The following is a 25560-nucleotide window of genomic DNA, read 5'->3' as shown; positions in this document are numbered from 1 at the left end:
AATAACAACTTTGTGAAATATGTAGAGAAGTTATTAATATATAATTTATAGTTAAATATAGGTGGTATTTTTGTGGTCATTTCCACAAAAAGTACACAAAATAATAGAGTAGATCCTAAGATTTGTTGAGTATCCATTGTGTGCTACGTTTGAGGTAATGTTTCTATGGAAAAAATTAGATTTAACTTATAACTGTGTCAACTATTCCAAGAACATAAGTGACTGAATTAATGAGAATTCCCTGTGTTATTCATCTATCAATGTTTAAGCCCATGATGTACATAGCCTGGGAGAGGACATTTAGGGCTATGGAGAACTGTACAGGAGATAGTTCCCTGCTGCAGTGGAGAGACATGTGCCATTAGAGAATTCAATTCCATGCATTAATGCGGGTGAAAGATAAACTGGATGATCCAACAGGGGTAAACAGGTGGCAGTATAGCTGATCAGTTTAGACTCCAGTCAGTGAAAATGCGTGATAAATTAGACAAAGGAATAATTAGTGGACAGAGGAATATAACATCTGGAACCCCCAAATCTCCATCTGGAAAAGTCATGACATATTTATAATTGAGAACCCACCCTCTGAGGTGTAAGCTATTAAAAACGGCACACTGTGGATGAGATTCACTGTCTATGGGAGACCTTCCCAGTGGTAACCCATCTACATGCTGGGTAACAGTGAAATTGTAGCATCTCATCAGGAACCTGTCAACCTAAGAAGCACTTGATAAGAAGATGAAGTGAGTCTTTGGTTATGTTATAAAAGGTGGTCCAAGATGGCTGGGCGCGGTGGCTCATGTCTGTCATCCGAGCACTTTGGGAGGCTGAGGAGGGTGGATCACCTGAGGTCAGGAGTTCGTGACCAGCCTGGCCAACATGGTGAAACCCCGTCTCTACTAAAAATACAACAATTAGCTGGGTGTGGTGGTGCGCCTGTAATCCCAGCTACTTGGGAGGGTGAGGTGAGAGAATTGCTTGAACCTGGGAGGCAGAGGCTGCAGTGAGCCGAGATCGTGCCACTGCACTCCAGCCTAGGCAACAGAGCCAGACCCCATCTCAAAAAAAAAAAAAAAAAAATGTGGTCCAAGATGCTCAAAGGTGATAATAAAAGGCGAATGCTAAGAGGATGCCCTGTCTAGGATCTGTGTTCTTACAGAGGACCTGGGTTCTCAGGAGCCTGCTATATTCTAGGACACAAACATCACAGAATGGTCATCATTCCAGTGTATCATGTTTCTCTTCCTTGAGTGCAAATTGACTGAGGGGTGGGCTTCTGGTTATTAACAGGCTTCTAGATGCAGTGATACTCAGGAACACAAGCATCCTCCTCTTTGTTACAGGTCTCCTGGAGGAGGAGAATGAATTGTCCTTCTGATTTACAGTTCAGCAGCCCCAGGCTGTCTAGATGACAGTGAACTACCTCTGTGTGAACTGTCCAGGCTGTAAGGATGGTGACAACACCAAATGACTCAGGTGAAAACATCCAGCTCCATTTTGGACTCCAGTGTCTTTCAAAGGCTGTTACTGGCCATTGAGGTGGGGGCAATTCTTTGTCATGTAAGCTTGTCCCACACATGCTGGACACTTAGTATCCCTGGATCCCAAGTGCTGAAGGCCACTAATACTTCCTGGTCATTGTGACAACCCAAAAGCAGTCCCTTCCACTCTAAAACTTGTTTCCCCTGCCCTTGGCCCAGCTGAGAGCCACTGACTTGAGCGATGTTTACATTTGCTTAAATATTTTGCTCTAGTTAGGGAAAGTTTTAGCCAAGGAAACTTTGTGACTAGCTAGGGAGTCATATTTGTGAAAAAATGAAACTGTTTCAATACAGTAGGAAGGCATGGGGCTTAGGTTCTGGAGATTCTTCTCTTTACACTAAACACTATGGATTTCACAGGGAGCCCCAAGACTGCAGAGGCCAGAGAGTTCAGGGAAGTGGACTCTTTATTTTGGAAGTCCAGTGGGGAAAACAAAGGCCCTCCCAAAGCCCAGCACAGTTTCCTGCCCCTGGTGGAGACATCTGGTTTTCTGATGGACAGCACCTACCTCCCTGGAGAACCCACTCCACAGGATTTTCTCCTCGTTGATGAAGAGTCTTTCTCCCTTCTTGGCATAGACGTTGTAATACCCGACTTCCTTAAACACGATGGAGCCATCCTCTGGGGAGAGGTGCCAATTGATGATGGAATAGTTCCCCACCAGGTCACCACACTCATCAAAGGTCACCTGCTCCCCCATATTGTTTGTAAAGTTTAGATGCCGTAGGTGCTTCAGGACCTAAAGAGGAGCAGAGAATGAGTACAAGCCACAGGGCTGCCACATAGAACCAATTAGGTAGGCTTTGCCCTGCACAACGACGGTAAACTATCTTGTTGCAACGAAGTGGGAGGAACGTGACTTGAGGAAGAGACAGCTTTTTCTAATTCACACCAAAGTACTTGCCTGTGTTAGCAGCAGCCCTGTTAAGCCATGGGCTTTAATTATTATTCAAATTATAATTAGGGTAGGAAACACTTTCTCGAAGATGGGGAAAGGAAAGGGAGACATCTCACCTGGCAACTGGCCAGGTCAAAGGTGCTGCAGGTGTGCCATCACCTGGTGGTGCCCCAGGAGGGGCAGGATTTATAAGCCAGAGCCCATCCCTGGCATCTTCTAAGCTGGGCATTGGGGAAGGACTGGAGAAATGGCTGAATGCTCTTATTCTCCGCACTTTCTTTCCCTATGGTCCTGCTGCTGTGGAAGTGCTTTGCTGCCAAGATTCACAGAGTGGGGTGGAAGGAAGAAAGAGATGAGGCTGTGGGCAAAGCCCTGGCCATTATTGTTGTCAGAGTCATGGCAAATCCTTGAATTTTTATAAGGTTTTATGTGTCACAAAGCCTTTGCACAAAAAAGTCATCATAATGATTACTAACACATATCACATGTTGTCATGTAAACATTTTAGGTATCAGTCATTTTACTACCATTCAGGCATGCATGACCCTAAGTACTTTATATCCATTATCTCATCAAATCCGCACAACAAATAGTATTAAGCTGATTTTATTGCTGGGGAAACTGAGGCACTGAAAACTTTAAGTATCTCATCCAGGGTCACAATCCTGCGCTCTTAATTGCTATACTCTACTGCAGCATCGCTGGGCTCCTGGCTCTGCTTCCTCACGGGCTCCTGGCTCTGCTTCCTCACATGCTCCTGACATCAGTCAAGAGGAGGCAGTGGGCACTCAGCCACTTATCTTTCATGTGAGGCCAGCCTTGTGTCACTGTGACACCACGTGAGAGTAAGGCAGGGTCCAGCCTGTGAGTGTAGGGTACACCTTCCACTGCACCTCCTGAGTCTCCAGTAGTCTCCCATTCTGAGCTAATTTTTTTTTTTTGTTTTGTAGAGACAAGGTCTCACTATGTTGCCTACGCTGGTCTCGAACTCCTGGGCTCAAGCGACCATCCTGCCTCAGCCTCTCAAAGTGCTGGAGTTACAGGCATGAGCCACTGCGCCCAGCCATTTATCATTGTTTTTAAGGTACTTAAAATCCAACATCTAATCTCACACTGGGACAACATTTGGGCTGAGTCCATCTAATGAATGGCCTTAATAGGCCTTTCTGAGGCCAAATTATTCTGATATGTGTGACAAACACGTGGACTGAGCCAGTACCTCTTCTGTCCCACTCCACTCCAGAGATGGCATTGCTTCTTAACAATTGATATCTGTATTAACTTTATTTTTAGACAAACATTTATTTATAGTAAGGAATATTAAATACAGGAGAGTAGTCACTTGGATTTATCCATAAGTAGCTCCAAGATATGCTTGGGGGCAGAGTCCATGATAGAATATGTGTGCTCACAGGCATACCACCCTGGGCACCTCCCCTAACCTGCAGTCTGTGAACACTGCTCCATTGGCAGGCCCTGGCTGCCCTGACTTTCAACTCAGGTCTATGAAGGAAAGGGACCCCTCACTCCCTGCTACCTGGTTCTGCAACCAGAGCTGCTGAGCCATCCTCAAAAAAGATGGAGAATGGCTCCTACTAAGGATTTGTGTCCCTCATCTTCTCCTGAGCCTTCCCACCTTCTCTGATGTTTGACAACCTTATGTTTGCCTTCATTTTTACTGAGGCCTTAAGGCAGTCAGTGGAGAGGAGGTGTTCTAGATGTGTTCCTTTCTTTTATCTCCACCTCCACTTCCTATCCCTCCTCGCTGTTGGGGTGACCTGACTTTCTCCTACCCAGAGTGGTGTACATCTTTTGTCTCTACCCCAACACATCCTTTTCCTGACACATCCTTCTTGCCCTCAGAGGAACATGCATTTCTTCTGCTCTTTAATACCGCCCCCACTCCCACATTGCTCGAAACCTTGCTCTTAGCAGTTTGGGGGCCTTTCTGACAGGGCCATCATCCTTCTCCATGCTGTAATCGTGCCCCTCCCAGTTCCTGCTGGGGACCTACCATGACTCAGATGAAGTGTGCTTCAAACTTATCCAGGTAGCTTCCAAAGCCCTCCATACTTTGGTCCCATGTACCTACCATGACTTGTCAGTGCAAATGCTTCATCCTAATCATAGAGTTTCCACTATCCTGTCCACATGCCATGCCAGGTCTGTGTGTGTGGAAAAGGAGATGACAAAGTGAAGAGGTAGGAAACTACCTCTTATTTGTACTTCCTATGTGCCAGTCCCTGTTCTAATACTTAATACATACTATATTATTTAATCCTCACAGCACCTCTGTGGATTAGAACTATTAGTATTTTCATTTTCTAGATGATGAAACGGAGGCATAGAAAGGTCAAGAAACTTGCAAAAGTCATGTAGCCACTAAGTGCTGGAGCTGGGGGTTAAACATGGCTTTTCTACAACACCATCCTACACCTCCAATATAAATTGCTTACAGTGTCCATGGCAAATATTTGTTAGAGGTCAGTAATACATCCTTATTGAAATGCATATATAGTGGTAAAGCTCTAGTAGTTAGCATACATTTCTTCTTCCTATTTAGGTTTCAGTTCCTTAGTTCTTAACATTCCAGGCAACAAGCTGCTTCTCTCCTTTGTCCACTAGTTCTCTGAAGTGGAACTCTCCCAGCATCAGGGTAGAAGTGGGGAGGGGAACCGAACAAGATCCTTTCATAATTAGCTGGTCATCTTTCACACTGGTCAGACAAGTGACTTAAAGCTCATCCCTGGCTACAAGTCTTCTGCATTATTATTGGCATGGGCTGGAGATTTCCACCATAATCCTAACTTCAAAGGAGAAACAATCAAAAATCATTTTCTTAAAGTTTCTAAGTATTCATTAAAAAACTCATAATAAATACAAGACTGGAATTTTATAGTATTGGAATCAATCAACCAGGAAATATTTACAGAATATCCACTGTGTGTTCTGAACTGGGCTGCAGAACTACAAGAAAAGGTCATCCCATCCTCATGGAGTTTTCATATGGATTAGGGGATAAAATACACAACATAAATATTCAATGAAGCAGTAAACAGTGCAAGATAAAATATAGTTAACTGCTAACTGATGGGGTATCATCTCTAAGTACAGAGAAACTTAGCAGAGGAGATAGAAATTAAAAAGGGCTGAAATGATCAATGCAGGTTTCAGGCATATTTTGGCTGGCAAAGGACAGAGGGAAGGAAGGTGTTAAAAACAGTGGAACAGCATGGGCAAAGATATCACATTAGGAATAAACATGATGTGTTATGGGACCAGTAAAGAGATCAATTTCTCAAGAATCATGTATGTACTAGAGAACAAGTGGAAATACAGAAGATAAGTAAAGAGGAGCCAAGGCAAAAAAGAGGCTAGATTTCATATTAAAAAGGCGTTGGATTAGATAAGAAATAGGGCTGATTGAAATGTAGAGAACTTGGAGTCCTCCATAGACTGCTGGTGGGGATGTAAACCGGTGCAGCCACATTGGAAAAAACGTCTGGCAGTTCCTTAAAAAGTTAAACATAGAGTTATCCTTTGACCCAACAATTCTACTCGTGTGTGTGTGTGTGTGTGTGTGTGTGTGTGTACATACCTAGGAAAAATGAAAATATATGTCCACACAAACATTTGTACATAAATGTTCATAGCAACATTACTCATAACAACCAAAGGTGGGAACAACGCAAATGTTCATCAATTGGGAAAACGGATAAATAAAATGTGGTATATCCACACAATGGGATACTATTTGGCTGTAAAAAGGAATGAAGTACTGATACATGTTACAATAAGGAAGAAGAAGCCAGTCACAAAACATCATATGTTTTATGATTTTATTTATATGAAATATCCAGGAAAGTCCAAATGTATAGAAGCAGAAAGTAGATCAGTGTTTGTCTAAGACTGGGGCTTTGGGGGCCTAGGGAGTGACAGTTAGAGGATATGAGGTTGCTTTTTGATGTGGTGAAAATGTTCTAAAATTGATTGTAGTTATGGTTGCATAACTGTGAATGTATTAAAAGCCACTTAATTGTATACTTTAAATGACTGAATTGTATGGCATGTGAATTACATCTTATAAAGCTGTTGCAAAAAAGAAGGCATGGAAAAGGACTTTAAAAATCCAAATATGAATTAATTAGTGAAACCGACATTTGTAGTTGGCAGGAACCTTGATAACAAGGTAGCCTCTAGGATACTTGGTGTAGCGAGTTGAGTAATGAGACATGGCAAGTCCAACTTCGGATGTGGCAGGGAGATAAAGCGTAAGCAGGAGGGAAGAGATGGCAATGTAAACATCTTATCTGGAGAAGGAAGCACCCTGGAATCTTTGTAGCTAGGAATTTTGTACCCACACTTCATTAGACCAAACTTCTCTAAAGCAAGAACTGTCTTATTTCATTCTGTATCTCCAGTGGTTTGTAGAGGGCCTAGATTTTAGTGGATACTCAAACTATGTCTTTTGAGTGCATAATTAATAGAATAGGTATTAAACCTGTAGGTGTCCAGCACGACTATGTGGACAAGTGGTGCCCATGATGAGGTTTTTATCAGTCTGAGGATAAATGAGAAAAATAAGGTCAATAAGGCATCCGTATTAGCTGAAAGAAGTAGGCAGAAAATCAATAAAAATATAAAAGACTTAAAAGACTTGGACAGTACTATCAACCAACTTGATCTAATTGATACTTACAGAACAGTCATCCCAACAATAGAACATACATTATTTTCAAGAACACAAAATATTTATAAAGATAAACCATATTCTGGATTATAAAGCAAGTTTCAATAAATTTAAAAATATTAAAATCAAACAAAATTTGTTGACTCCAACGGAATTAAATTAAAAACAAATAACAGAAAAATGTTTGGAAAAATCACTGGAAACTTGGAAACCAAATAACACACTTCTAAACCTGAGGGCCAAAGAAGAAATCAAAAGGAAAGTTGGAATATATTTTAAACTGAATTAAAATGAAAACACAGCATATCAAAATTTGAGGGATGCAGCTAATACAATATTTATAGTGGAATTTATAGCAGTAAATATCTATATTATAAGAAAAGAAAGGTTTTTACATCAATGACTTCAGTTTCCAAATAAGTAACTACAAAAAGAAGAGCAAATTAAACTCAAATAAATCAGAAGAAAGGAGATGACAAAGATCAGAATAGAAATAAATGAAATAGACAACAAAAATATTGAGAAAAATCACTAAAGCCAAAAGCTGATTCTTTGAGAAGATTAATAAAGTTGATGGATCTCTAGCCAGACTGATCAGAAAAAAGGGAGAAGATGCATATTTACAATATGATAAATTCGAGAAGTGACAACACTACAGATGCTGCAGACATTATAATTATAGTCTGAGAGCATTGTAAACAATATTATAAATAAAGTTATGCCAGTAAATTTGACAAATTAGACGATGTGGACAAAGTCTTTGAAAGACAAATTATCAAAGCTGACTCATATATACCTAAATAGCATTCTATCCATTAAATAAATTGAATTTTCAGTTCAAAATTTTCCCACAGGCCATGGACAGTGGCTCATGCCTGTAATCCCAGCACTTTGGGAAGCCAAGGTGGGTGGATCACTTGAGGCCAGGAGTTAGAGACCAGCCTGGTCAACGTGGTGAAACCCCATCTCTACTAAACATACAAAAATTAGCTGGTGGTGGTGGTGCATGCCTGTAATCCCAACTACTCGGGAGGCTGAGGCAGAAGAATCTCTTGAACCTGGGAGGCGGAGGTTGCAGTGAGCCAAGAGCATGGCACTTTACTCCATCCTGGGCGACAGAGCGAGACTCCATCTCAAAACAAAACAAAACAATCCCACAAAGAAAGCCAACTAAAGGTGGCTTCACTGATGAGTTCTGCCAAAGATTTAAGGAAGAATTAATACCAATTCTACAAAAGTCTTATAGAACATCAAAAAAGAAGTCAATACTGCCAAACTCATTCTGAGGTCATCATTACTCAGACACCAAAACCAGACAAAGATATTACAATAAAATAAAACTATAGACCAATAGTCCTCATGAACATAGAAGCAAAATTTCTTAACCAAATTTTAGTAAATCAAACACACAAATACTTGTACAAAAAGGAATATACATTATGACCAAGTAGGATTAATCCCAGGAACATAAGGTTGGTTTGACGGTCAACTACAATAACTTACTACAAAAGAAAAACCACATGATTTTCTGAATAGATACAGAAAAAGCACTGATGATATCCAACCTCCATTCCTGATAAAAGCTCTCGGCAATATAGGAATAAAAGGGAACTTTCTCAACTCTATAAAGGGCATCTATGAATGTTAACATCATACTTAGTGGTAAAAGACTGAATGCTTTCCCCCTGATCAGATGCAGACAGTAATGTCTGTCCTCACTATATCTATACAAGATTATACTGGGAGTTCTAACCAGTTCAATTGGGCTGAATCAGGCTGAGTAAGACTGAAAATATGATCTAAATTCTAAACTCAAACAAACAAAAACAAGCAAACAAATAAAAAGGCCAAAATAATTTTTTTAAAGTTGCTTCTTTTCTTCTTCTAGGCATATTTATTAGTACAAATTAGGCTAATAAATTGTTCCTGATAAAGATTCTTAGGAGGCCTACATCAGTTAAAAATACAAGAATAATTTAAAATTTAATGGTTTCTGGATCTTTATGTCTCAATAACCCTGTTTATACTCTTAAAATGCTTACCAAAACATGCTTTCCTTCATGTAATTTACTTTGTTGATAATGCAGAGCTAAGTTCCAGCCCCAGTTTATGAAGTCAGCATTACTGTGGTTTCTTGTGTGAGAGTTTTCTGACCACTTCTCTGAGATCACTGACCTCCCTTATCTGTGCCTGTATCTAGGTACTGTGTTACTGTCCTCCACTGTCCTCTCAGGAGTTATTTTTGTCCCATTTTCTTTCTTTATTCATTTGTTTATTCAACAAGTATTTATTGAGGGACCACTACTGGCCAAGCAGGCACTGTTTTAGAAAGAAGAAAAACAGTAATATTCGAGATGGACAAAGAGATGTCTAATAAACTCCAACCTGGTTGGCTGTGTGCACTCTCAATTATTTGCACACTATACTTTCTCTTTGTGTAAGGACCGAGGTGTCAGGACAATTGGTGAACACCCAGGGTTCAAGGCAGTGGACCAGTGTCTTCAATTGGAAACCACTGGCTGATCTGGCAGCCTCTCAGGAGCTAGAAGGCACGTGGTGCCCAGAGGGCAAAAGTCGTTCTTTTAGCAACTCCTTTGGCCTCTTCGGGGAACAGATCACCTGGAGCAGATGTAGGTTTTTTACTAGCTAGATATATTACTTTAGGAAAATCATTCTGACTTCTCTGGGTCTTACCTTCCTCACCTACAAAAGAATAATACTCAAGACTAATATTTACTGCACATAGTATATAGGCACTATCCTAAGCACTCTGTGCATATTAAGTAATGTTATCCTCATAATAAACTTAACAAGTTTCATGATCTCTATTTCTCAGGTGAGAGAGAAAAGTGAGGCACAAGGACACTAAGTGACTGCCCAAGGTCATAAGGCAATTAGGTGGCAATTAAAATTTAAACCAACTCAGTCTGGCTTGAGATTCCAAACGGTTAACCATTACACTATACTACCTACTCACATGCAGGAGTGAAATTAGACATCTGTTAAGTTGTCTATCTCTAGTTACAACAGGTTAATTGGTATAAAATGTAGGTTGAGAAAATGGACATATTTTAGAAATGAAATGGTAGAGATGTGTAATGCTTGTGGCAACATGAGGGGCCATAAGTGGGAAAATGGTCTAACCTGAATGACATCCTGATCTCCACCCATAGCCAGGACTTCCCCACCTGGGGACTTTCTGTTATTTTTTTTATCAACTTTTTTGAGGTATAATTTATATACACTCATTTTAAGTGTATAGTTCTGAGTTTAGGCAAATGTATATGCTTGGTAACTACCACTGCCACCATCCCAAAAGGTTCTGTGGTGTCCCTGAAAGTCAACCTCTACCCACTCGCAGCCTTAGGCCACCACTGATCTTTCTTTCTGTCAGTAGAGACAGAGTATAGCATAAATGAAATCATACACTATGTACTATTTTTTTTTAGTCTTTATTCTTTTGCTTAGCAGGACATTTTGTGACCTTTCCTCCAAGGCGTAGATCCTTCTCCGTATCCACAAATCCTATCTACCCTTCAAGACTCGTCTTAAATGATATATATTTTTTTCCTTACTTCAAATCCTAACCTGAATTGTATTGTACTATGTCCTCACAGCAGGTATATAAATAAAATCATGAGTGTGGAATATTTTCTACTCAAAATTTGTACGTTCTCCACTTATAATCAATCAGTTATTATGCTTACTAAGTCATATCTCTAAGTCACCTCTTTAAACATCTTTAATATTTCTTTTGGCAGGCTGACTTGCAAGTTTTGCATTTGGACGTTTTATTTTCTGCATAATATCTTGCCTTTAATTCACATAACAGTGAAGATGGAGATGAAAACCATTTCACTCCTAAGAGCAATGACAGGGAATCTTTAAATTGATAATGATTGATCCACAAAAAAGCAACATAAGTTAGAAGATAATTTAGATATCTGCCCGAGAAAGAACACCCTTTTTCTTATTTATTTATTTATTTTGAGACGGAGTCTCGCTCTGTTGCCCAGGCTGGAGTGCAGTGGTGCGATCTTGGCTCACTGCAACTTATGCTTCCTAGGTTCAAGTGATTCTCTTGCCTCAGCCTCCCGAGCAGCTGGGACTACAGGTGCCTGCCACCACACCCGGCTAATTTTTTGTATTTTTAGTAGAGACAGGGTTTCACCACGTTACCCAGGCTGGTCTCGAACTTCTGACCTCATGATCCACCCACCTTGGCCTCCCAAAGTGTTGAGACTATAGGCGTGAGCCTCTGCGCCTGGCTTCTTTTGCTTTTAAAAATGTTTTAAAAAGGAACTGACAGTTCCTTTTAAAATGAAATATAAAATTTTACTTGAGATTATTATCCAATATAATATGCTTCCAAATTATTTATTTTATTTGGGGAGTAATATGAGGAAAAAGAATAAACGAAGGGGAAGAGAAACAAAAAAAGCTAGTAGAAAGATCCGAACATAGGAGAACTGCTTGAACCTGGGAGGCAGAGGTTGCAGTGAGCCGAGATCGGACCACTGCATTCCAGCCTGGGTGACAGAGCAAGACTCTGCCTCAAAAAAACAAAAAACAAACAAACAAAAAGATCTGAACATAGAACATAACATACAGACACAAAGAGACTTATAGGCTCACAAAGAAAACACCACCAAAAAGACACATAGATCTAAAAGAGGGGCAAATACAGGGCATGCATGCACTTAGAAGCTAACATATTCTTTTATGCCATAATATTCCCATCTTGTGGTCTTTTAGGGTACTTACCCTAAAAGATTTTAAAGTCAAACGGTTGCTCATTATAAGCGTAAATGGAAATCACCTCTTGGCACACATTCTTAGCAGCGTCAATTGAATTAAGCTGAACACTAGAGACCAGAAACCCCCCCACTCTGGTCTAGGACTTCCAGCTCTTATACAGATAATGAGGGCCAGGTCACACAGATAACGAACAAGATAATGAAGTTCATTATCTTGCCCAGTTCCTGTGGTAAGAGCATGGGGAAGATCCAGGCCCCAATTCCCTTCTCTAACCCCAGCCATGTTTTCTTATCTCCCTTCCATCTTCTCTGGCTGTCCTCACAATTTATCCCCCATTCTCCAACTTCCAGCAGTACCAGCAATTCCTAGAAAGATCAGCTCCATCTGACTTCCATCTTCACCATGGCTGCATGCCTGTTTTTTGACTAGTGAGTGTTGGTGTGAGGTTCAGGAGAGTACCAAGCACACCTTGTGCGTGATCATCCTGAGAGAAGAAAGAAGGTGATTTCATACTTACATGATGTTCCACTCAAACTTGATAGTGGGCACATGACCAAAGCTTGTCCAAACAGAGCCTAGAATGCCTTGGCCACAATGATTGATTTAAGAATGGGTTGTTGGCTCAAACAGTTCCCTGCAAAGGCCTCTAGGTAGTGTTGACAGGTCAAATCAACTAGACTGCTATTCACTCATTCATTCATTCTATGAATATTCCAGCGTCAGGCATTCTGAATATAGTACTGAACAATACAGGCATGGTTCCTGATCTTACGAAGCTTAGAGTACAGCAAAGGAGTAGTGAAGAGAGAGCTGAGAAGGGATGTGAGGAGGGCTTGGGGGTCTCCAAGAAGAGGTCAGGAGGCAATTGTGAGTTGTATGCTCATAAGTCACCTGCTAGTGCTACTTTTGAGGCATATGAGTTGACTGATATATATTCTTTGGGGAGAAAGAAAGGAAAAATTGTGATTGACCCTTATAACCAGAATTTTAACTAATAAGTGTCTATTTCAGTCAATTAAAGAGCTGTGGAAGCTTAAGCTGGGTATATAAACATCAAAAATGAGGACGCAAGTATGATCAGAAAATGTGTTGTGGGAATACGATTTGAAAAGACTTCCAGGGGAAAGTGGATTTTGAAAACAATTTAAATGTTCATGGTGGAAAATGACAGCAGAGATAAAAATTGATGGCCCTTCTGGTGTGGGCTATGGCCTATGCAAAGATGCTGTGCCAAAATCTAATGAGTGATTTGTGAGGAGGTGTCATGCAGGTTGGCTTATAGGGGAAGAACTGAGAGAAGGCAGACCTGGAGTTCTAGCTGCAGACTTGGATTAGATTATAGGCGATAAGTTTGCATATAGATCTTAATATTGAGAATGAATGAATAATTGTTAGTTGATTTCCTGATGAAGATGTAGGTCTTAATAATGAGAATGAATAATTGCTAGTTCATCTCCTGGCCAAGATCTCAAATTCTGGAACGCCCACCCAACAGCCTGAGGCTCAAAGGAGACCCACACCAAGTACTCAGGACATTTTGGCCAATATCCCATGTTATTCCTCCCTAGAGTTCTGATTCCATTTTCCTATCTGTGCTCTCTCCTGGGGGGATTTTTCCAGGCCATGTAAGAGTCAGGAGAACATATCTTTACCTGGGCCACGGTTGGGTGAAGTGTCTGTGTAGTGGACATTTTGAATATTGGCTGCTTTGCTTCTATTTCTTCCTCCTTTTGGTAATGTCATCCTGACTTCCCATTGGGGATTCACTCCCCCCTTACTCTAAGAAGTCTATGTAGTCTGGAGGACTGCTAGCATCAGGGATGGATCCATGACCAACGAATGGTCAATAAACGTGGTTTCTGGAACTTTTACAGATATCTTGGGAAATAAGGAGATCCTAGCTTCAAGCTGCTACACAGGCTGAAAATTGCTAACCCTGGGGAATGAAGAACAGAAAGATGAGATGAAAATACCTAGCTGTACCTGGAACACTTCTGAGATTTTTAGTAACATGACCCACTCACTACATTTCCTCTTTTTTTGTTTATGCCAATTTGGTTAGGGCTTTCTATTACACAACTAAAAGTCCCAGTTGTGACTGTAGCCTGTCATGGCTTTTTTTTTTTTTTTTTTTTTTTTTTTTCTCACAGGTCCAGGGTCTGGTCTTGACCATCTGTATTTTATTTCCTTATCTGGAAGAGGAGCCACTGAAGAGTAGAACTGCCAAGTTTCCCCCTTGAAGCCTGTTTTTCCTTCAACCCTACTCTTGTCTTGCAGTTTTTTCAAGAGCTGAGGTCCTCCTTGCATTGGATGTGAGAGGTAAGAAAGAAAAGACAATAGTATCAACCACCTAGAAGATTGCCCCCTTACTCTTCCTACTTAAAACCCCATACCTTAGCATCATCACTCCTGAAGACTTTAGAGTGCCTGACCTTTATTACAGCACCTCTATCTTGGCAAGGTAGGGGTTCCGTGTGAAGAAGGAAGCTCTCAGTACCCCAGAGAAGTTAGAAATTTTAGCCAACAGTGATGGTTGGGTGAGAGGTTCCCATACAAGAAGGGCTGAGAACTTGAAGATTCTGGCTCATTTGACCAACTTAGACAGTCACTCACTCCTTGTCTTTCATGAGAATCTCTACAGTGACTGATACAAGTTGTATGCTTTTTGCTTCTTGGTATCCTTCCCAAAGGGTGTGTGGTGGTTGGGTTCTGTATACAAAGGTGTTGTAGTTATCATTTTTACCTAATTGATGGATTAATTAGAGATGTACTGAAATCCTACTATAATAATCACACATCTGTTTAGAGCTTGAAAGTTTACAAATTGCTTTTACATATATCATGTCATTTAATGTCATGAACCTAAGTCAAAAGAACATTGAGTGGAAAGTAAGCTAGACATTAAGTCTGTGTCACAGATGGAGACACTGTGACTTACAGCTATGGTTTGCCTAAGATCACACAGCTAGGAAATGGGGGAGCTGGAGGCTGGGACATTCCATTCAAATTCAGGAATTCCCGCCCTCTCCACTGTCATGAAATCTCTCTGATAGGTCAGTTTGGAACTAAGGAAAATACAAAAGGAGTGTAAAATGTGGTCTGATTGAAAAAAATAAGGCACATATGCAAGACCCCAACAGCTATTTAGGATATAAGCTCTCGAAATGAAAAAGATTATGATGTCTCTCCTGTGTGTAATTCAAAAATACAAAACAAGGCTAAACAAGTGTGGGAACTCCTCTTAAGTTCTGATTTTTTCTATGATAATGACTTCAGTGCTTCTTTTTGAAACACTCAATATCAAATCTTTTTACAAAGAGTTTTTGTTTTCTGTGCCTTTGATTTGCTTTTGTCCTACGCTGTGCTTAGCTGACCTGCTGAGTGGCTTGGTATAGGCTGTCAGTAATGTAATGGCAAAAGTGGTGGCTGAACACAATAATACGAGCTTTATGCCACTTAGTATATGGAATGTAACAGGTACTCAAAAAATACTTCTTACAAGGGAACAATATTGATAATTTAGACATTAGAAAAATACCCTACTCATTACTAAATCTGTTCTGGGATATTTGAAAACTTTTTGGGACCATACTTCAGTTATTCTGAACCACTGGACTAAAGAACAGTTGACTCAAGGCTTTAAATAGATAATCAAATTACTATCAATTTTGCTCAAATTAGTTGCTCAAGATTTAAAAAAGGTACTTTGAATCCAAAGCTCCATTTAGTGGCCTCATTTAAATATTGCCCTTTTCAAGTAACCACTATTTTTCTTGCCTGGAGTTGCAGCCCAACTCTGCTTTATTATACAGCAAATTGCTATATAAATGAAGGACGCACCTGCCACGCCTCAACTTTCTTGATGTCTGCACAGGAGCCATTGGTGAAGAGCCCTCTCCCAGGTAAGCAGGTATATATATCTTGCAAGGCATGGGCAATGGAGTAGACTGCTAAGTACACATTGTAGGATATCCGTAAATGTGTGTAATCTATGTAAGGGGTCTCAACACTGCTGATGTTCTCATCCCCTGTACAGAGGGGTCGGAAGGCTGTCGAGCTGTTGCTAAACTTGCCGCCACTTTCTTCGTGACCTCTCAGAAAGGTGTCCACAGGTAGAAGTCCTTTTGCACCTTCTTGGAGGTGGCAGTTAAATGTTTCTTCCCAAAACTCCTTGGCAAAACCATTGTGGACAGACTTCCTGGGATGGACCTTCTTCAGGAATTCCCGGAAGCCTGGGATCTGCCCAGCCTTCAGAGCGAATCCAATGGTGCCTCCAACCACGTGGAAGTACTGAGGCATGGCGATCAGGGAGGAGCTGGCCCAGGCCTCGCTGGCCAGCCAGATCTTGCCTGTGATATTGCGCCGGACAATTTCCTTGATGAGGGGCTCAAGATCTGGGCCACTGGAGAAAACCACGATGACTTTGGCCGTGGAATTTTGAATCACCTCCACAACATGCTGGATCTCTTCCGCATCAGAGTACTGGGAGATGAGTTCACTGAAGTCGATGCAGATGTCCCTTTCCTCAGCTTCCTCTCGGAACTTCTCAATCCCCGGCCGCCCATAGTCATCATCAGCTGCAATTGTGCCCACCCAGTTCCAGCGGAAATACTCGATGATGTCTGCCATGGCGGTGGCCTGGTGCTCATCATTGGGGATGGTTCGGAGGAAAGACTTGAATTGATTCTTGTTGCTGAGGAGTCTGCTGGAGGAGGCATAACTGACCTGGAGAGAACCAAGAACATGGTGAATGAGTGAGTGAGTGAGTGAGTGAGGAGGTACTGAGTGAGCCTCCAGGCTGTTGCGGAGGTGGCTTTCTGAGCATGCCTTGGTCTCATTTATCAACTATGCTGTTCACTGCGTACAGGATGAAAGAAAGGGTAAGGAAAAGCAGCATCTGTTCCACTCCAGCGTGAGCACTTAAGCACCTTTCAGTCTATGAGGGAGCATCCCAATTCCCAATGGATGATTCTTCACAATGCTAACTTCAAAACTGGGTCTGGCCATAAAATCAACCCAACAATAGTGGGATGTACTTAGCCTTTCAAGAAGAGTCTTTATGCACCGTTTCATGTTTTCTCTAACCTCCTCTGTGCTGCCTCATTGGTTATAACATATCCATGTACACAACTTTGGCTTGTTGGGCTCAGCTTCTGATCTGAAGAGTTTAACTTCCTTTTACTGCAATAAACACTTTGTTCATAATTTGCCTCTGGAAGGAATCAGGTTCCCCATGGATTATAAACTTAAGGCTCTTCAGAGGAGTCCCCGGGAATTCCCTTTTCTTATTCTGCCTAATTTCTCTCTTCCTCTCCTCTGGTTATTCCTCCTCCTCCCTCTCCTCCCTGCACCCCAGTACTTTAGAAAAAAGTAACCTTAATTGCAGTCATTTCTGAGAACTGTTTATTTTAGGCTCAATTAGACCACTAAGACCACTAGGCTCAATCCCCCTGTATCACAATAACAATGACGTATGTAATTAAATATCATCAGAAAAACCGCCCTTCTTCTCCATCCCATTATTGTTGGATTGATTTTATGGCTAGACCCACTTTTTTTTTTTAAATTATACTTTAAGTTCTAGGGTACTTGTGCACAACGTGCAGGTTTGTTACATATGTATACATGTGCCATGTTGGTGTGCTGCACCCATTAACTCATCATTAGCAGACCCACTTTCGAAGGTAGCATTGTGAAGAATCTTCCATTGGGAAGCACCTTCCAGAGCCCTTTCCTTTATTCAGTTATAGGTGATGCCTGAGCCTGCTTGACAGGCTTTTGATGTGGGTCTCAAAAATCTTAAGAGGCTGAACAAGAACCCTGGAGAAGCTGTCTTGACATGTTTGCACTCTCTAAGACATAGCCACTTCTGCATCTGAGCAAGGGCGTGGACTACCAAGGGAAGAAAGTCTTGCCCTTGATGTTAAGAGATCGTTGCTTGAAGAAGTAGCCGAATACCATGTAAAGCATTAGTTAGTGCAGAGCCTTCCCACTTCTTTTCACATTATGGCAACACATGGAGCAAACGGAGGAAGCTGATCAACCCTGGTGGGAGTGCTCTGATCACTCAGGCCCCACCTGGCCACCCCAACACTTGAGGGGATCCACATCTTCGATGAGGCCGGCTTCAGCTCATTTGCAGCACTCTGTGTCATCATGGCTCACCACTTAGGAAGTTCCAAGTTATGGGACCATTTTTTCTGAAGAATGAAACATTTTTACACAAATAGAATTTCTTCTAGGAGATGAAGTAGCTTAATATCTTGTGTTCTCTAGTTTTTCCAGAGAGATTTTAAACTTCTTAAGAAAACAAGTCGAAGGTATTTGGGAGAATGCCTTTTTAATATCTCTCACCATTTAAAACAATTAATTTTCCATGTCCAATATTTTTAAATAAAAATTTCCAGACCATCCTGGCTAACACAGTGAAACCCCGTCTCTACTAAAAATACAAAAAATTAGCCAGGCGTAGTGGTGGGCGCCTGTAGTCCCAGCTACTTGGGAGGCTGAGGCAGGAGAATGGCATGAACACGGGAGGCAGAGCTTGCAGTGAGCCGAGATCCTGCCACTGCACTCCAGCCTGGGCGACAGAGCCAGACTCTATCTCCAAAAAAAAAAAAAAAAAAAAATCTCCAATGTGTTTCTTCTTATTGATGGATGTTTCTACATTAGAAACATAAAAGGCGTTGGTCTGTAAAAAAATTAGGCCAACTTGACTAAAAAGCAAGTATGATTGTTTTCTGACAAGAGCTTTTATTTTAGAAGGTATAGTATAAAATTGATTATTTTTTCCTTTATCAGAATAAGGTATTCTCGAAATACTACAGAACTTATGAGGCAGGTGGTTAAATTAAGTAATTTGTTTAGATGTTATTGTTTTCAGAGAATTCTGTTAGCAGACCCAAACAATAGGCCTCTGAATCAGATTTTTGCAAACACAAAACCTACCATTTAAAAAAATCCATCCATTATTGCTTGCTTCGTGATTTTTTCAAAAATAGGTCAAAAGGGCTTTAATGGAATCAAAATCAAAAACAATAATATTCCTCATGGATATGTTCTCTTAAGGAATATATTTATAGTGTTTACCAAGTTTTTAAAAAGCAACTCTAAAGTGGGATAAATACCATTTTGTGCCCCAACCCCCCAAAAAACCCCTCAGAAACACACAAAACTTTTTTTTATTGTAAGAGGGGAGAATTTCATGAATGATTCAGAAAACTGTTCCAACCGCAATTTGTCTAGCCGGTCTGCTTGTTCCATCCACTTGGTGGCGTGGCTGGCATACGAAATACCCCTGGGTCCATGACCCCACCCAGCAGGGCAGTGGTTCCCAGCCCAGCTGCACACTAGAATCACTTGTAGAGTGTTAAAACCTCCTGACACCTAGGCTGCATCTCAGCTCAATTAAACCTTGATCTTTGCGGAGTGGGACTTAGGCACCAGTATTTTTAAAGCTCTCTAAGTGATTCCAATAGGTAGCCATGGCAGACATGGCAGAGAACCCCTACTGTGGATAGACTTATATTGGTTTGATTGATAATCAAAGCACTTTTATAATTCAAACTCAACTTAACCTTATCTTTCATCCAAAGCACAAAGAATTAACACCCCCCTCCCCTTTTCATGTTCTTTCTTTACTTGACATCTTAGCCTGCTGGCCATGGGGTGACAATAACTTACTTTAACTGTGTATCTAAGTTTGAATATACGCAGCATATTTACTGATACAGGCTTTGTCAGATCACTTTGGCACAAAAGTTACAAAGCCAGGGCTTCCCCATGGGAAACACCTTTAATTCCCTGAAGTAAGGATTCCGTAAATGATGACAAAACTATCTCTTGTCTCATGTATATAAAGAGATAATGGCAATCACCAAAAAAAAAAAAAAAAAAAAAAGGAGCCCTCTCAACATAGAAATGTAAATTTATCAAAGGTACTCTTAGAAATTTTAAATATTAAACATTCAAAAAAATAAATTTAAGGTGTAGTTCATAATTTAATTTCAAACTTAATGTAAGGATGCATCACAATTGAGCTGATTCTCCCACCCACAGACATTTAGGTTGTTTCTATTTTTTCACTATTATAAAATGATGTCATAGATTTATAAATATTAAACTGAAAAATGCTTTGCTCTATAGTGTTAAGAAGGAAAATGTCAGGTTGTGAAATGGCATTTCACATTTGTTATCTTTTTTTGGTGAAAAAAATGCACCATTGAATGTTTATTAAAGCACTTGCTTCAATAAACTGTTAGTAAATGAAAATGCAACCATCTCTCCACCTAGGCTAAGTTCCTGCGAAGTGGAGACTGCTTATACATATATACTCAATAAATATTTGTTGAATGAAATAGAATTTTCTCCATTTCTGGAATGTGCAACACAATGATTAAGTTCCTGTTTTGTGAGAAAATATTCTCTGCTTCCCTCTGAGCTAAAGTTTCAACCAGACAGTGGAGCAGCAGAGACTTTTCAGGAAATGGAATTCGGGACAGATATTTTGGATTTGAGAGGTGGGATTTACCTCATATGCTCTGATTCCTTTTAGTAAAAGCAGAAGGAAAAAAAATTTACTAAAGGAATAGAGTGGGAAACAAATAACTGAATGCCTCTTTTTAAAAAAAGACACAGTTTTATGCAAGGTACATTTAAAAGAATTTTGGAAGCGTAGTGAAGGTATCATTGACATTGTGGACACTGGAGTTTCAGAAATCCCAAATGGTCATGATACAGCATATCAACTAAATCATAGGTCTTTTGTGCCAGAGATGGGAATATGGTAAACCGTATGGATATTGGGCATGGCACCCCCAAGCCTGCTTCTTCTGATCCTGCTCCCAGTGCCCCATCTGAGAAGGCTTGATTACCTGGGGAATGTAGAAGAGCCCCAGCAGATTTGCCACTGCCGTGGAGACGCCTGAGCCAGTTGCTCCCACCACAGCAATCGTAGAGGGAATGTGCTCTGAGCAGTTGCAGAACTCATCAAGGTTCAAAGAATCAATTTTGTTTTGAGCAACAAAACTCAGGGTGGCTTCCAAGGCCTTAGAAACGGTGTTGCAAGTGTCAAATATCCTGTATCCCAGCGTCAAGTTGGGAAGAAGGGCTGGGCTGCTGTTTATCTCCTCTATGGCAAATATCATAGCCTGTAACCAGCGAAACCCACGGAAATTATACCTGGAAGAAAGAAGAAGTGGAAGAAAATGGGAAGCTTTCTAGTCAACGACTTTACAGTAAAGACCGGGCAAAGCTGGGTTTGAATCATTGAACCCTGCCAGTAGAACCCTGTTACTACTCTCTGGCTTCATGGCATGCTCTGTACAGAGCCCTCTCTGTTAAAATGGGGATGACACGGCCAGGCGTGGTGGCTCACGCCTGTAATCCCAGGACTTCGAGAGGCCGAGGCGGGTGGATCACTTGAGGTCAGGAGTTCAAAACCAGCCTGGCCAACATGGCGAAACCCCGTCTCTATTAAAAATACAAAAATTAGCCAGGTGTGGTGGCAGGTGCCTGTAATCCCAGCTACAGGGGAGGCTGAGGCAGAAGAATTGCTTGAATCTGGGAGATGGAAGTTGCAGTGAGCTGAGATTGTGCCACTGCACTCCAGCCTGGGTTATAGCGTGAGACTCCATCTCAAAAATAAATAAATAAATAAATAAATAAATAAAAATAAAAGGAGGATGACACTTGCCTCATAGGGTGACTGTGAAGATGATGACATGAGCTAATTATGCAAAATCTTCAGCAGATGCCTCACACAGAGACAGAGAGCAATAATGACAATAATAAAAATAAAAAGAAAAATAAAAGATTGCTATTTGTAATTCATTGAATAATTTGTATCTGTCTTCTCCAGTAACGAATTCGAAGTAGCTGATATGAGGTACTTAAATAAAAGCAATATGTAGATGTACAAGAAAAGGACCAGGAAAACATAAATACATTAGGATATTAATATGTGGGTGCCTAAAAATAACCTCAGATCAGATTTGCAGAATCATACGTTTAGACTATGACATTCCTGAAGGTCATGGGGAAAGGGACATGAATGATCTCATTTTTGTAAACAAATAACAAACCTATGAAGGCCATACACAGACAGTCTGGGTGTACAACAGTGGTTATTTCTGGCAGGTGGAATGCTGAGTTTTAAAATTATGTGCTTTTGGCTTATTTATACTTTATATCTAAAAAAATGAACATGCATTGCTTTTCAAAGAAGAACATTTTAAATAAAAATCAAACAAGTTAACAAGAGAAATAGGGTCAGTGACATAGTTTTCACTTCCCTAGCTCTTTGCTCAGAGTCAGGGCTCAGTAAATGTGCTGAATCAGTGTATTTGTGTCTAGAGGAAAAAACGACTCACCAGGTTCTTTCTTTATATTGTGAGTTTCACTACCTGAATTCAGTGACAGTGACAGGAGGTGAGATATACGATCTTTTATACTCCATTGTATTGTTAGGTTCCCTAAGCTCTTGGTCTAACTTTTAATGTGATGTTTTCTGTTACCATTTTCTTTAAGTTTCCTTCATGTATTTGTTTAACTATTTGTTTTAAACCTACAAAGTTATTATGAAATATTACAGATTTTTTTACATTAAACATCTATGCTGCTAAGCTAATTTTATTATCTTTAATATAATTTAAAAATATATATTATTTTAAGGCAAGCCTTTTGCTTGATCTTAGGTCTGTATACACATGCCACATGTACAGCTCTGTGCAGCAGGGTACAACAGAGTATTTGTCCACATGGGTTATGTGAAGGATATCATCAGCATCAGTGCAATTCTGCACTTAGATTTCCTGCATTCATAAGAAAAATGTGAAAATATTATCAATTTACTAGCTCTCATTAGAACATGAACAGAAATCTAGTTTTATTGGAACAATCCTAGTTTTCATTTTCATTTTCCAGCTATTGGGAAGAGCAAGGAAAAGTGCTGGATCCCTTCTGGAAGTTGCAAGTCTCTCCAGAAGATGGGTCAAGATTTGGAGCACAGTCAGTCTCCAATGTAGATCAGGGGAGGTGATATACAGTCCCAACCGTATTCTGCAGAAGTCAGATCCTATTTAAAGAGATGTGCCTCACCCTGGAGACTATATTCCAAAAGGGTCGCAGTAAATTAGGGGGCATCAGATGGAGGACAACCAGGATGATGACGGGTCTGGAAAGCATATCATGGAGAAAATGATGATAAAACAGACTATGTGGCTTGGAGAAGAAAATATTTGATGAGACATATTAGCTTTCTTCAAGTGGCTGCAGACAGAATCTACTGAGAGAGTAGATGCATTCTGTCTTGGCAGGGTGGATGGGGGGTGGGGAGGGTGGCGAGGGGGGATAACCTTCCTATGCAAAAGACTTTTTGATGGCAGTAGTTCCAAAATGCTATGGACTACACTTTACAGTTTGAAGATGCCTGGGTCATGCTGACTACTGTGGTTTCTCTCAACTTAAATGCCTTAAAAAAAAAGAAAGAAAAAAAGAAAAAGAGTGAGGCAGCCAGCACTCAGGTATTACTATCCATTGGAGCATGTAAGGTCAATGGGGGATTTTACTACTCAGGTTTGCAAGACCTGCAATAAATTTCCTTCTAGGTACTTAGTCTTCCATTAAGCAACACTGCTGCCAGGTGAACGATGATAAGTTGGTCACCAAATGACCACCAGGTGCTTTAACAGGCCATGCATGGATTTTCTATTTAATACCATTGATATTTTATTTAAAAAGAAGTCTTCAGGAAAAAAAAGGCAGGTTGTGGGGGCAATAAGCTTCAGCATGATTACCAATCAATCACTGTTCTTGAAAAGATAGGACAAAGTTTGAAAAAATTATTTTGGGTTTGGTGCAGCTTTTCTCTAACCACTCAGAAGAGAAGAGACTGGCAGAGTAGGCCCCTCTTCTTACCTGATACATTCCACAGACTCCGGCCTTGATTTGAGATCTTGATCTTTAGCTGCTACTCCAAAATGAATAGGAAAGAGCCCCCCAAGGATAATGTCCCCTTTCTTTTGGGCTCGCTGGTCTGGCCCATAGGCAGAGGTGTGCCAGGTGAGTGCCAAGAGGACCCAGCAGCAGCTATAAAATGCCATGGTTCTGCCGTCTCTCCAGGGCGAGGGACGAGACAACTAGGAGTTTGGAGGCTCCCAGAAGTTTCTCCCTTGGAGCAGTTCACTCCCTGCAGTGGGGACACATGTCTACAGATTGATTAATAAAATAATAGAAGACGTGGTGTTTGAATCTCCATTTCTGCCTTCTTCATTGCAGACTTGTAATGTGGGTGGTCCTTGAGTCTTTGGAAGCCACATCATGCAGAGGCCTCCTGTGATGCCTTCTAAAAGAAAAGAAAGACAAAATGGATTCAGCTAAACCTAGATCCCATCTTGTTATGACCACTGCAACCAAGGTGGCTCAGAATTTCCATTTAGAGGGGCCTAGGGGTGGCAGATTGAAAAGGCCTGGCTTGGAGTCATATTTTTATAGCACTTCATGTAAAATACAGGAAACGTCAATTGCCCATATTGGGGAAGAACTATGTTAGGTTATGAGAGGTAAAATTTTAAAGAGGCCCTTGATAACCTAAGACCTCCACTGGTGCTGATGCTGGATTTTAATCCATTCATTTTCCTGTGTGAATGAGGCATAAATTTGGCCTATTAGTAGCAGCAGCTTCTTTTGTTATAATAATATTAGCGATATTTTATTCAGCATGTAAGTTCTTATAGAAAATATAGAATGAAGCTGGGTGCAATGGCTCACGCCTGTAATCCTAGCACTATGGGAAGCTGAGGCAGGTGGATAACCTGAGGTCAGGAGTTCAAGACCAGCTTGACCAACATGGTGAAACCCTGTCTATACTAAAAAAATACAAAATTAGCTGGACATGGTGGCATACGCCTGTAATCCCAGCTACTTGGGAGGCTGAGGCAGGAGAATTGCTTGAATCTGGGAGGTGGAGGTTGCAGTGAGCTGAGGTCGTGCCATTGCACTCCAGACTGGGCAACAAGAGTGAAACTCTGTCTCAGAAAAAAAGAAAGAAAATAGAGAATGAGTCATATTTAAGCTTAAATCTGACTTTGAACCAAACAAAAATGTTGGAAAAGACCACTTATTCTTTATTTTTTATGATAGTCTCCTTTTTTTGTGCAGGTCTCTGGTTTCAGTTTGTAATATGACACTCTGTAAGCCTTTTAAGAACAGTTCTTATACAAAATTCAGAGAAATCATGGATTAGATTGTGTTTTACAAAGATCAACAACTGGATATAGGAGAAAGCCCTCCTGCTATACTATGATTAGTAGAGTAGGAACTCTGCTCTTCTCACTCTGCACCCTATCTCACTCACCCTGTGAGTCAATTACCAATTACAGGTTGATGGGACTAAATATCCAGCCTGTCTTGAGGTTCAGGGCCAAGCACTGGACTGCCAACTGGACATGCCACATGAATGTTCTACAGATTGTTTGAATTTAACAGGCCTTAAACTCACCTCCCTACCGAACTTGTTTCTCCTTCACTGTTTTCTATCTTAGAAGATTACATGCCATCCACAGAGACACAAAATAAGGAGCCATCTTTTCCTCCTTTCTGTTCTCATCGTTGTCCTTCATATTTAAACAACCCCTAAGCCCTATAGATTCTAATTCTTAATTCTCTCTGGAAT

The 25560-nt window shown here is 40.7% G+C and overlaps 1 protein-coding gene across 3 annotated transcripts in view; it reads right to left on the bottom strand.

Annotated features, from left to right (window-relative positions):
- Positions 1-25560, bottom strand: part of CASR (calcium sensing receptor) — a 112934-nt gene that overhangs the window by 13447 nt on the left and 73927 nt on the right. For all 3 annotated transcript variants that reach the window (XM_054483337.1, XM_054483335.1, XM_054483336.2), the window contains exons 2-5: positions 23805-24231; positions 20762-21068; positions 15729-16613; positions 2051-2281 (exon numbers count right to left, since the gene is read on the bottom strand). In XM_054483337.1, the coding sequence (XP_054339312.1) occupies positions 2051-2281; positions 15729-16613; positions 20762-21068; positions 23805-23989 (1608 nt within the window). In that variant the 5' untranslated portion in view covers positions 23990-24231. The remainder of the gene's footprint in view (positions 1-2050; positions 2282-15728; positions 16614-20761; positions 21069-23804; positions 24232-25560) is intronic.

The sequence above is a fragment of the Pongo pygmaeus genome, chromosome 2, assembly GCF_028885625.2.
Source record: "Pongo pygmaeus isolate AG05252 chromosome 2, NHGRI_mPonPyg2-v2.0_pri, whole genome shotgun sequence".
NCBI lineage: Eukaryota > Metazoa > Chordata > Mammalia > Primates > Hominidae > Pongo > Pongo pygmaeus.
The sequence above is the reverse complement of the archived record's forward strand: the minus strand, read 5'-3'. Positions and strand labels throughout refer to the sequence as shown.